Source organism: Orcinus orca, chromosome 6 (genome assembly GCF_937001465.1).
Source record: "Orcinus orca chromosome 6, mOrcOrc1.1, whole genome shotgun sequence".
NCBI classification, from domain to species: Eukaryota; Metazoa; Chordata; class Mammalia; order Artiodactyla; family Delphinidae; genus Orcinus; species Orcinus orca.
The window spans coordinates 64,496,734-64,510,496 of record NC_064564.1 but is presented as its reverse complement, the minus strand read 5'-3'; the positions used below and the strand labels follow the sequence as shown (position 1 = coordinate 64,510,496).

Here is a 13,763-nt window from a genome sequence, read left to right as displayed (position 1 = left end):
AGTTGAAGATACTTAAAGGTAGATGCCCATCTGAATTGGAAGTAAGATACAGATAATTCAAAACAGTAACTAACAAAAGTTTATTCCACTTAACTTTGAAAAGCATATTAGGAAGGCAAATCTTCTTGAGAATAAAAAAAAAAATCATAGAATGGGTCTCAAATCACAAGGAATTATTTTCATTTTCTGAATTACTGTCAATAATTGAAATTTGGCTACATTGCATAAATTGCTTGATAATTCATTTACTATAATGTTGGAAATTGAGATCCTATGACTCAAGTGTTTCTTTTCTATTTGACTTTGAAAGGCTTTTTATGATTTCCAAGTGACAAATTTAATGTTTTATTTGAGATTTTAATTTTTATTTGGATAAATGAAATCAGAATTACTGAATAACTGATTATATTTTTTTTACTTCAACTGATTTAATTTCAGTTTGCATTTTGCTATTCCCTAAAGTTGTAGTGTAGCATTTTTTTTAGACGGAGGTAGATGGAAGCATAGCTTTGATATTAGACACACTTGAGTCACATCTTCTCACCAGACCTGTAACCTTGGGCAAGTGTTGTGAATGCTAAGAACTTCAAATCATCATCTGTAAAACAAAGAGAATAATACCTACCTTGCAATATTATTTGTGAAGGGTTAAAGGCAACAGTATGTAGAATTATCAGCACAGTGCTTGGCCCACTGTAGACACACTAATATTTGACAAGGGAGTCAAAAATACTCAATGGAGAAAAGATGGTCTCTTCAATAAATGGTGCTAGGAAAACTGGATAATAACATGTAAAAGAATGAAACCTAACTCCTATCTACACCACTCACAAAAATTAACGCCCAATGGATTAAAGACTTAAATGTAAGACCTGAAACCACAAAACTCCTAGAAGAAAACATAGGCAGAAAGCTCCCTAACATGGTCGGCTATTTTTAGTATCAATAACCTTTATAGACTATAGTCATCTCTCCAAAATTATTAAAAGTATACTCTAGATAAGTAGAAATGATTGTAGATTTCATATGATCAAAGAGCTCCCGCTCAGTTAGGCAAAAATTGCTATATGTTGGATGTAGATCCACACTCCCTTAAACCAATTTTGAAACCAAAATCTTTTCTAAAGACCTAAAGTTTTTCGTATCTCGTTTGACAGCAAAATATGACCTGAACTCATTTGACAGCTAAATCCTGACCTGAACCACATGAGGTCTTTATTTATTTCACTTTATGTAAATTTTCCTGTTTCACTATAAAATTTTTTATTATGAGGTGCTGCCCTAGTCCCTGCTGGGTGTTCTAGGTATATACAATATATGGTCTACATGACAATCTTAAAATGTAATAAACTCTGAATTTTGAAACACAACTGGCCCCAAGGTTTCTGATAAGATACTGTGGACCTGTAGTTGCTTTCTTGGTCTGGTACACTCAGGGTTTGTAAAAGGATAAAGATGGATGGAATGAAATGGTATCACAATTTTTTCAATTGCTCAGAATCCCAACAGGAGGCTGAAGAAGTTTGCCCCATGGTCTTTATGCAGCTACGCTCTGGCCTTAAAATAGAAAAGAAGACCTGTTACTTTAGGAAAGAAACCACCAAAAGGCATTCACCAAGAACAGGTAAGGAGAAACTGCATTTCCTGATAATTTTTCAACATAATGATGGGCATCTATTTGCCTTCACTTACCACATCAAGATACATAAATTTTTCCCTCATCCAAATTCCTTCTGGAAAAGAGTAAGGATGATGAACTATTTTTTAGCCATTTTCAGAAGGGCATATAGAGTTTTTAATAGCATGGGAGAAATGGTTATGCTATAATATTAAGTAAAAATAGAGGATACAAAATTATAAATATATTTACAATATTTTTATTTTTTTCATTTAAAGGAAGTAAACTAAAATGAATAGTGGTTGCCTTTTGGGTGTTGAGACCATGGGTGACTAGTTTTCTTTTGCCTGGACTCCAGCGGGTGTGCCCTATTGGGATATAAGTGTATAGGAGGTATTGATTCCTTCAGACCATGGGGTGACTGAAATCCTGGGGTCATTCATCATTGTCAGCAAGCAGCCTAGACTGGAAATCCTCAAAGGAGAGATGGGAGAGGGGTCTGCACAGAGTGAGGACTGACAGTCCAGTCTTATTCCTACACCTATCCTGCAGCTAAAACGTACAAAGAGAAACATCTGGTATTCGCTGCCTGTCAGGAGCTGGAACACCTTGGACCGTCTGTGAAGAGCTTCGCCTTCGATAAAACTAGGGTCCAGAAATATACTACAGCAACTGGTCTTCCAAGTATCAAAGGTAAGACTGGTCACAGGGGTGGTGTGAGGGTGAGGAGGGAGGTAAGACACGGACCTTGGAAATGCCACTCCAGGAAGCAGCCCCAAGTCTACAATTTCATGTAAATATATCAGAAACTTCTGTCCATTTGTTGCTGATGTGCCCATGTAGTGGTATCCAAACTAAGTACAGGGTAGTTGCTCTAACAATGCATGTGCGTTCTATAGTTAGCATTCCATTATTATTTTGAAATGCTTGCTATGGATTGGAATTTCATATACATTATTCCTGAGAAAAATACATTATCCTTTAGGGGAAAAACCATATTATCTCCCCGAACTTCAACATTTTGACAATGAAAGAAAAGGAAGAGCTATTATATTTTTTAAATATAATTTCAACTCAAGTATTTTAAATAGTTGTTAAAATGGTTTTAAATTATATCACATACTTGTGCAAATATTCAATATTTAATATTCTTAATTTTTTATATATTATTTTCTTTAGCATAATTCTATACTACAAAGAAAATACGATTTTTTCCTCCAGGACCTATATATGTAGTTTCTAAATCTGCTCCAGTTTACCCCAACATGCTGTAGAAATATTATCATTTTCTATGTGTGCTCGTATATTAAAAAAAAATTGAGAGTACTGCTTTAAGTGTCACTGTTATTTAGCCAGAAGACAGAATGAGGCTCACACCTGCATTCTCCAGGACTGTTGAAAGTCTCTGAGTAACTCCATGCTTTACAGATGGGTATTCACTTATCCATGTCTATCAAAATACAGCCCCTTCTTGCCCATAGTTCCCTAGATCATGTGGAGTCAGGAAGCAGAGGTTTCCTCAGGCAAACTCTATAACTTTTCCAGCTTCTTTCTCCCCACTAAACCCTCCCATAAGCACACTAACATGGCCTACCATGGCCTTCATGCAGGATGCTAGCATCTTTAATCCCATTCAGGTGGCACACCTCAGCCTTTTAGCTACATTAAGCTTGTGCCAGAGGCTTTCATCTGTCCAACAGTGATGGACAAAGTGCAGCTCAAATTGCAGAAACAAACACAACCTATTGAGAAAGCTTTTTTTTAATTTCTAAAAGATTTTTCATGGAAACAAGGTTTTTGAATTCTTAATGACAAGATTTTTACTTGTTACAGAGCATTCTGCTTCCCTGAGTACATACAACGATCAATACATTACTTTTGTTTTCGAGGATGGAAATTATGAGATCTATGTTGAAGACTTAGGAAAAGACCAAGAGAAAGGTAGAATATTTCCTTTTGTCTTTAATGATATAATGATGACTAGTAAAGTAAAAAAATAAATTTACCAAACCATAAACAATAGATTAACTCAGACATGGCAAATAGATTTCATGCTATGTGCTAACTCCAATGCATTGGCAGGGGATGCTTGAATATCACTATATTGAGGAGGATTCAGAAGCTTATTCAGGGGGCTTCCCTGGTGGCGCAGTGGTTAAGAATCTGCCTGCCAATGCAGGGGACATGGGTTTGAGCCCTGGTCCGGGAGAATCCCACATGCCACGGAGCAACTAAGCCTGTGCGCCATAACTACTGAGTCTGCGCACTAGAGCCCGCGAGCCACAACTACTGAAGTCCATGCGCCTAGAGCCCGTGCTCTGCAGCAAGAGAGGCCACCGCGATGAGAAGCCCGTGCACTGCAACGAAGGGTAGCCCCTGCTTGCCACAACTAGAGAAAGCCCGTGCAGCAACAAAAGCCCAAAGCAGCCAAAAATAAATAAATAAAATAAGTTAAAAAAAAAAAAAAGCTTATTCAGGATTCATCAGGGGAGAAGGATGATACTGAGAAGTGGTATCTGTTGTGAAATGTGGAAAGAGGTACCACATATACTTGCTATCGCTAAATTATCTACTAGGTCTTTCCAGCTTTATCAGTATCACTAAAGTATAAACCCTAGTAAAAGAATATACCAGTGCTATGAACAACATTTTAAATATTTTAATACCAACATTGTTGGAGAATTCCTCAGAATATATTTATACATTTTTAAGACCTTTCTCAAAACCACAGAAGTTTTGCTTTTATTGATATACAATAAAAGAAGAGGATGTTTTCTGATGTTATATATATGTTGAAACTGAACCATTTGATAAAATTGTATCTCACCAAAGGGATTTTATGCATTCTCTTTCAGACAAGGTGTTACTCCGTTACTATGATTCCCAATTCCCCTCAAGTGAAACAGGTAATTTCGAAAGCTGGGTAGCTCTAGTGCTTGAATTCCTAAATTTAGGGTAAAGACAAATCCAAAAATTCTCCATGGGAAAGGAAAGCAGTCTCAGAAGGTTCTCTCCAGCCCAAATTCATGGTAAAAATCTTGGATCTAAGATTCTAAACTGATATACTCCATCTCATCCATTTTGCAGTTTAATAATTAGGATAAAGGTTTGGCTACATTTAACAGAGATTCAGAATAATAGTGTCTTAAGTTATACAAAACTTTATTTCTGTTTTAGCCAGGGCTGGAATGGCAGTTCTGCTCAACAGGTTGCCCAGACCCAGCTCCTTTTCTCTTTGTGGCTCTGCCAACATCCACATGGTTCAAGATTCCTTGCCACCATGAAAATATCCATTCAGCAGGACAGAGGAAGACAGATGTATTATTTGAGTTCTATTTCCCTTTAAGGATGCAACCTGGAAGTTGCACCTGACACTTCTATTCACCTTATATTGCTCAGAACTTAGACATATTGCTACACTTAGCTACAAGAAGGCAGGCTGGGAAACATCCTATTATTACACAAAAAGAGGAGTTGGATATTGGGGGACAACCATCAGTGGCCTTCTATGCAGACAGGGAAGCTGACAACTAGAGCAACACCCATGAGACTCACAATTCTACTAGTATTCTAATAGTATATAAGAAAACTAACCTCTCTCCTAAGGGGACTTAGAATTACCCCTTACTGTCCAATGACTCTTTAGTTTCATCTGGGTACAAGTATTTCTAAGAGATGTGTTGTTGAATGAAATAGTTATTTTATATGACATCTTGGACTCTTTTCCTGGGTGTTAAATTCATTTAAATTAAAATGAGTTACAATTCTTAACTTTATAATTTGCATTTTTTAATTGCAAGAAGGTGGTGGTGATCATCGGAAGTTAATGGTAAACCTGAGCCCCACAAAAGACAAAGACTTCTTGCTGCATGCCAACAGTAAGGAGCATTCTGTGGAGGTAATAGAAATATGCATCTAACTGTCATGACTGACTCTACTCATCTGTGCAGATTTGGGGTACTTTGAAGAAGAAGTTTTGTTTGTGCTATTGTACATAAAACAAAATCAGTTATGATTAATAACTTGCTTCTGGAACATGGAAGGGAGTGAAATGGCATGTGTAGCCTTGCTACTGAAAGTTTGATCTCTGCCAGCAGTACAGCATTGCCTGGGAGCTTTTTAGAAATGTAGACTTTCAGGCTCCCTCACAACTGAATCGAAATCAGCATTTTAACAAATCTCCAGGAGATTCATAGGTACATTAAAGTTTGAGAAGCACTGCTATATAGAATGACTTGAATCCTTTCTATTTGGCTGTAGGAACTACTGTGTTCTTCCAGGAAGTATTTCCTTGTAAAATATGGTTTTCTTAGGCAATTGAAAAACTAATTTTATACTCTGAGACTGCTAAAGGGAGAGTCATAAACATTTCCACATGCCAAGATATATAGATAACATAATAATCTACATTTTAATCATAGGATTCACTGCATCGTCTTCTTCAGTTAGTAAATAGCAGTATTATATTGGTCATGATGAAGAATTATAAACATCTTGAGGAACAAACAAGCCAAAGTGGACACAAGGAAGAAAACATTAAAGTATAATATAGAAGATAAATTATATAAATATATAGAGCTAACTAATATAGCCATGCAAGGTATTAATATAAACTCTGGATGGTAATCAGCATCTCCCTTAACAAAACATTCCTAAGTATATATAATAGTGTTTGGCATATATAACTACTCAATAATAAGTGCTGACCCCTACTGAGCTTTATTATATACCAAGAAGTGTGCTAAAGGTTTTACAAGTACTATCTCATTTAATTCTCACAGTAACTCTCTTATGAAGTTATTGTATTGGTTAGGTTTGCTGTGTAACAAACCATCCCTAACACTTAATAACTTAAAATAATAATCATTTCTATCACTCATGTATCTGTGGGTAAGTTGGGAGTTGACCGATCTAGAAAACTGGCTACACTAAAAAACTGAGGCTTGAAAGGTAAAGCAAAGTGTCCAGGTCTCAGAGATACTACATGGCAAAAGAGAAGTATGAATCCAGAAATACTGCATCCAGATCCAGTCATTCTAAGCCATCATGTCTCTCAAAATATACTATCAGTGAATCAAATCAAATCCCCCTACTTTGGCCCTCTGCTCATTTCTTCCCCACCTCCCATCCCCTTCTCAGTAAGCAGGCTTGCTAGAAATATCAAGTTATGAATAATTATTCTCCTTTAGTTTCCAATACAGGGATGTAAAGTTGACTCTGGACTTCCAACTCACATATTGGTTACTTTCTCTCTTGTCTTCCTCAGCTACAAAAATGTGAAAACCAATTGCCAGAACAGGCCTTCTTTGTCCTTCATGAGGAGACCTCCCAATGTGTTTCATTTGAATGTAAGAGCAATCCTGGAGTGTTTCTAGGAGTAAAGGATAACCACCTAGCTCTTATTAAACGAGGGGAACACCCTGAGGATTCAAATGAAGAGAATACCATATTTAAGCTCTCAAACTTAATATGATGGAAAGCTGCGGATCTTGGGTTGAGTAGTCCAAACAGCTACCACTGGAGAAAGGATAAGCGATAAAGAGACAGATAACATGAAGGGAAATGGAATGTTTAGTATGCTGAGGAATGTTTTCCTTATTATGTATAAAAATATTTTTTATAATCCTTCAGTTCTGTTTTTTATTTCCCTCTGTATCACTGCATATTCAGTACAAGTATTGGTATATTAAATAGCATATTGGTAAAGAGATTTGCCAACATTCTGAAGAGATACAGCCTGACCTTTACATTTTTCCTCTTTCAGTCCTGAAAGAACTTCTTCATATTTTGAGCTGAGACCTCTGGGGAGAAGCAAAGGGACTGATCCGCAATTTTGCTTTAGACAGGGATCAATTTAAAGAGCTACATAGGGACATAATTCTCCCTCGTTCCAAATAATAGCCTCAAACACTAGAGCCACTAATAAAAAAAAACAACTGGAAGCTACACAGATTTACCATTTCACAACTGGAATAAAACACCAAGTTTGTAAATACCGAAACTTCAGATGCCTATATAGTTAGACAGGTAATATAAACATGTGAAAAGGCAAGGATAATTTAAAAATTAAGGAAAACAAATCTAGTATTTTAAAAGTGAATAATTTCACCTCTAACTCACTTTTAAAATTCTGATTTTTATAGACTGAGTTAACTTTAAGCAAGGCATTCTTACATTAGAAAGTGAAATAAATTTTAGTTCAGACATGAAATTGAAATTATTAGGAATATCTAACAAACTAGAATATTTTTAAAAGCACTGAGCCACAATATATGTTTGGGCATCCCAGTACCATGGGTTCCAAGTACCATGGGTTCCAAGTACCATGGTGTGGACATAAGTCCTCTAACCTACTAGAGCTTAGACGGGACATAGGATTAACATTACAATTTCAATAACTGGTTATCCTTCATATGTTCTTCTGACCCTGGCTTCCAGGAATCTATGACTTTTGATATATTCATTACCTTGGACAAAATTTCTTCTCATCCTTTCTTCCGACATGCACAAGGCCTTTTGTTGTTTAGCTTCCCAATAACCCTGCTTACTATGGAATATTCACTTGACTTCTGTTCTTTCTCCATTTCTTTTGACCATCTGTGTCCTTCTGCACCCCCTGACCTCACTTCCACGTAACCTGACCTCTGAATGCCAACATTTTTATTCTGCTTTTTCTACCTGATGGTGTAGAATTTTATGTAAACCTATTTATGGCAGTATTCTTCATTAAACGTCTTTGTGTTTTATTGCTACTAAGGTACTAAAGTTTATACTCAACCATATAATAACATTTCTCAACTACTAAATAATTTTTGCTTATTTTAAAACCTTAGCAATTTCTACTGTAATTCTTCACAGGTGTAATACTGATAATAAATGACAAACATAATGACAGAATACTTATAAAATGACTTTTTCTGAAAGTGTCGGCTTTTTAATTTGTTGAGATATATTGAATATAACTGTTGATGGAACATAAAATAAAAGAGGCTGAGAATTACTGTATGAGTGCAAACAATTATAGAACAATATATCTTTGATTCATTACTTTGTCAATAATTTTACTATAGAGACAAAAATAAAAGCAGAATCTATATCACTCCCTCTGAAAAACACTAAATGTTGACCATGTGTATCTGTATGATATACTTAAACGATTATTATTAAGTAACCAAATATATCCATTACATTGTTCATATTCTTGAATAAACTGTATTTTTCAAAAGTATGTGAGACCATAATGATTTTATGATAAAATGACTCATATTGTGAAATTCTTAAGTGAAAGTAAGCATACACCAATCCATCAATGTTGGTAAGTGGAGTAGGTCATTTGTCTAATATTTTTGGTGATTCAAAATTAAGTAAGGGGCTTCCCTGGTGGCGCAGTGGTTGAGAGTCCGCCTGCCGATGCAGGGGACACGGATTCATGCCCCAGTCCGGGAAGATCCCACATGCCGCGGAACGGCTAGGCCCGTGAGCCATGGCCGCTGAGCCGGCGCGTCCAGAGCCTGTGCTCCGCAACGGGAGAGGCCACAACAGTGAGAGGCCCTCGTACCGAAAAAAAAAAAAAAAAAAATTAAGTAAGATTTTTCAGAGAAGAGACTGTGTCTTTTTCACCTTTGTACTCATAGTGCCCATCATGGTGGCCAGTACAAAGGAGGTATTCAGTGACTTTTACCCAAGATCAAACAGCCAACATACACTTGCATTAAAACTTTAACCTGGGACTTCCAACTGCTTATTTAGATATCTTTCAATCAGGTTATCTTATTTTACAAGTTTAATTTTCCTTTTTTAAAAAAATACTTTCCACCATCACTATAGTCAGTATTATTTGATTAAAACATTCAAATGTATGGTAGCTTTTTGTCATTTACTTGCATTTTTTTTTTAAACATCTTTACAGGAGTATAATTGCTTTACAATGGTGTGTTAATTTCTGCTTTTATCACAAAGTGAATCAGCTATACATATACATATATCTCCATAACTCCTCCCTCTTGTTTCTCACTCTCACCCTCCCTATCCCACCCCTCTAGGTAGTCACAAAGCACCAAGTTGATCTCCCTGTGCTATGCGGCTGCTTCCCACTAGATATCTATTTTATATTTGGTAGTGTATATATGTCCATGCCACTCTCTCACTTCGTCCCAGCTTACCCTTCCCACTCCCCGTGTCCTCAAGTCCATTCTCTATATCGGCGTCTTTATTCCTGTCCTGCCCCTAGGTTCTTCAGAACCTTTCTTTTTTTTTTTTTTTGAGATTCCATATATATGTGTTATCATATGGTATTTGTTTTTCTCTTTGTGACTTACTTCACTGTGTATGACAGACTCTAGGTCCATCCACCTCACTACAAATAACTCAATTTCATTTCTTTTTATGGCTGAGTAATATTCCATTGTATCTATGAGCCACATCTTCTTTATCCATTCATCTGTTGATGGACACTTAGGTTGCTTCCATGTCCTGGCTATTGTAAATAGAGCTGCAATGAACATTGTGGTACATGACTCTTTTTGAATTATGGTCTTCTCAGGGTATATGCCCAGTAGTGGGATTGCTGGGTCATATGGTAATTCTACTTTTGGTTTTTTAAGGAAACTCCACACTGTTCTCCATAGTGGCTGTATCAATTTACATTCCCACCAACAGTGCAAGAAGGTTCCCTTTTCTCCACACCCTCTCCAGCATTTATTGTTTGTAGATTTTTTGATGATGGCCATTCTGACTGGTGTGAGGTGATACCTCATTGTAGGTTTGATTTGCATTTCTCTAATGATTAGTGATGCTGAGCATTCTTTCATGTGTTTGTTGGCAATCTGTATGTCTACATTGGAGAAATGTCTGTTTAGGCCCTCTGCCCATTTTTGGATTGGGTTTTTTGTTTTTTGGATATTGAGCTGCATGAACTGCTTGTAAATTTTGGAGATTAATCCTCTGTCAGTTGCTTCATTAGCAAATATTTTCTACCATTCTGAGGGTTGTCTTTTGGTCTTATTTATGTTTTCCTTTGCTGTGCCAAAAGCTTTAAGTTTCATTAGGTTCCATTTGTTTACTTTTGTTTTTATTTCCATTTCTCTAGGAGGTGGGTCAAAAAGGATCTTGCTGTGATTTATGTCATAGAGTGTTCTGCCTATGTTTTCCTCTAAGTGTTTTAGAATGTCTGGCCTTACATTTAGGTCTTTAATCCATTTTGAGCTTATTTTTGTGTATGGTGTTAGGGAGTGTTCTAATTTCATTCTTTTACATGTAGCTATCCAATTTTCCCAGCACCACTTATTGAAGAGGCTGTGTTTTCTCCATCGTATATTCTTGCCTCCTTTATCAAAAATAAGGTGACCATATGTGCGTGGGTTTATCTCTGGGCTGTCTATCCTGCTCCAATGATCTATAGTTCTGTTTTTGTGCCAGCACCATAAATGTCTTGATTACTGTAGCTCTGTAGTATAGTCTGAAGTCTGGGAGCCTGATTTCCTGTAGCTCCATTTTTCTTTCTCAAGATTGCGTTGGTTATTTGGTGTCTTTTGTTTCCATACAAATTATGAAAGTTTTTGTTCTAGTTCTGTGAAAAATGCCATTGGTAGTTTGATAGGGATTGCACTGAATCTGTAGATTACTTTGAGTAGTTTGGTCATTTTCACAATCTTGATTCTTCTTTTCCAAGAACATGGTATATCTCTCCATCTGTTTGTATCGTCTTTAATTTCTTTCATCAGTGTCTTATAGTTTTCTGCATACAGGTCTTTTGTCTCCTTAGCTAGGTTTATTCCTAGGTATTTTATTCTTTTTGTTGCAATGGTAAATGGGAGTGTTCTCTTAATTTTTGTTCTGATTTTTCATGATTAGTGTATAGGAATGCAAGAGATTTCTGTGCATTTATTTTGTATTCTGTTACTTTACCAGATTCATTGATTAGCTCTAGTAGTTTTCTGGTAGCATCTTTAGGATTCTCTATGTATTGTATCATGTCATCTGCAAACAGTGACAGCTTTACTTCTTCTTTTCTGATTTGGATTCCTTTTATTTCTTTTTCTTCTCTGATTGTTGTGGCTAAAACTTCCAAACTTGCATTTGTTTTGATGTTGGATAACACATATTACCAGAATGAATTTGCCCATTTCATTTTATCAGAAATGACAATTATGTCAAAATTTAGTTTTCCCTCATTTTATTTATGTTGTTTACATTTTTATGCATTTATTGGACACCTTGAAATATTGTCAGGAAAATTTTATTTGAATGAGTAAAGTGACTTAGAATTGGGAAAGAAAACTAAGTAAGAGTTGAAATTTGGGGAGTTGGGGAAAGAAAATTCCTAATTTAAGTAGAATGCAACAGGTTGTTTAAAGTCTAAAAGGATTAATTCACAACCCCCATATCTGCAGAAAAAAAAATCAAAAAAAAAAAACCCCACCAATTTCAACCTTTGTGCCTCATGCTGAGAAACTGCATGGTGGATAGAGAAATCTTAAGCTGGGATACTCCAGTTGGGTTTGGGACAGTCTGGTCCTAAAACTCCTTCTCCCCTCATACTATCAGCTCTACAGCTCAGAAATCTCATCTTCTAGCAGATACTCCTTAAATATATGCCATATATACTGGATGTATCAATGAGCTACTTCCTGTTGAAGTGCCAAGATGATGAAACACTTCCTCAAGTCCAATTACAGTCCCTAACCCAGAGGACACTCCCATAAAGAGAACGCATGAATCACTGCCTAGCATATTAAGAACACAGGCTGGGACTTCCCTGGTGGCACAATGGTTAAGAATCCACCTTCCAATGCAGGGGACTCCAGTTCCATCCCTGGTCAGGGAACTAAGATCCCACATGCTGCGAGGCAACTAAGCCCATGCACTGCAATTACTGAGCCTGTGTGCTCTAGAGCCCACATGTTCCAAAGCCCACATGCTCTAGAGCCCATGTGCCACAACTAGAAAGAAGCATGTGCCCCACAACAAAAGAACCCGCGTGCCACAATGAAAACCCGATGCAGCTAAATAAATAAATAAATATTAAAAAACAAAAAAAGAACATAGGCTTGGTTTACTGTTTACTGCCTGTGCAACTTCAGCAAATTATATAACCTCTCTCAATCTCAGTTTATCCTCTGCAAAAATGAGGAGATACCAAATATTGTAGTCGTTTACTTACTATCTATCAGCACCACCCCTACTTCCTTGCCCACAGAAACTCATTTTGACCTGGGCAGCAATATGCCCAACTAAAAATACACTCCTTCCCAGACTTCCACACAGTAATGTGGTAACCATTTGAAACCGTTCTGGACAATAAAAGATAGACAGTATAATGGTTTGAGAAAAACTATTTATTTATTTATTTATGGCTGCATTGGGTCTTCATTGCTTTGTGTGGGTTTTCTCAAGTTGCTGTGAGTGGAGGCTACTCTTCACTGTGGTTCGCAGGCCTCTCATTGCAGTGGCTTCTCTTGCTGTAAAGCACAGGCTCTAGGTGTGCGGGCTTCAGTAGTTGTGGCACGTAGGCTCAGTAGTTGTGGCTCACGGGCTCTAGAGCTCAGGCTCAGTAGTTGTGGCACACAGGCTCAGCCACTCCACGGTACGTGGGATTCTCCCAGACCAGGGCTCGAACCCATGTCCCCTGCATTGGCATGCAGATTCTTAACCACTGTGCCACCAGGGAAGTCCCTGAGAAAAACTTTTTAAAGGGGACATATTCAGCTGGCATGTCCTTTTTCAGTCTTTCACCCTCTCCCCTTCTTCCTACCTAGACCATAAGTATGAGGCTGAATGTGCAGCAGAAAACTGACCATGAAGCAGTAAGCAAGGAGACAAAGGCTTACATATTAAAAATGGCAGGAGGAAAAATGGGAGAACGCTGGTGTAGAGAACAATATTCGTGTTCTGCTCAAATCTTAAGTTTCTTTATACTGGATTCTTTGGTAACATTTATGTGTGTACCATACACCCACACCACCGCCACCACTACCACTTTCTGTGTGCTTTCAATATCCAGCACTTGCATCTCTTCTTACAAAGACTGCACTTATAGTACTGATGCTGCTTTTCTCTCTTGCACAGAGAGATAAAAGTTTCTGTGAGTTTGCATTCCTTCCACCAGCCTTATAAAGCTCCTGAAAGCCCAGCTCCCTTGTTTTGG

The 13,763-nt window shown here is 37.2% G+C and overlaps 1 protein-coding gene across 2 annotated transcripts in view; it reads left to right on the top strand.

Moving 5' to 3' along the window:
* Positions 1-8,843, top strand: part of IL33 (interleukin 33) — a 46,622-nt gene extending 37,779 nt beyond the window's left edge. For both annotated transcript variants that reach the window (XM_049711333.1, XM_004279119.3), the window contains exons 3-8: positions 1,499-1,624; positions 2,171-2,311; positions 3,452-3,559; positions 4,474-4,524; positions 5,419-5,516; positions 6,885-8,843. In XM_049711333.1, coding sequence (XP_049567290.1) covers positions 1,499-1,624; positions 2,171-2,311; positions 3,452-3,559; positions 4,474-4,524; positions 5,419-5,516; positions 6,885-7,091 — 731 coding nt within the window. In that variant the 3' untranslated portion in view covers positions 7,092-8,843. The remainder of the gene's footprint in view (positions 1-1,498; positions 1,625-2,170; positions 2,312-3,451; positions 3,560-4,473; positions 4,525-5,418; positions 5,517-6,884) is intronic.
* The last annotated feature ends 4,920 nt before the right edge of the window (positions 8,844-13,763 follow it).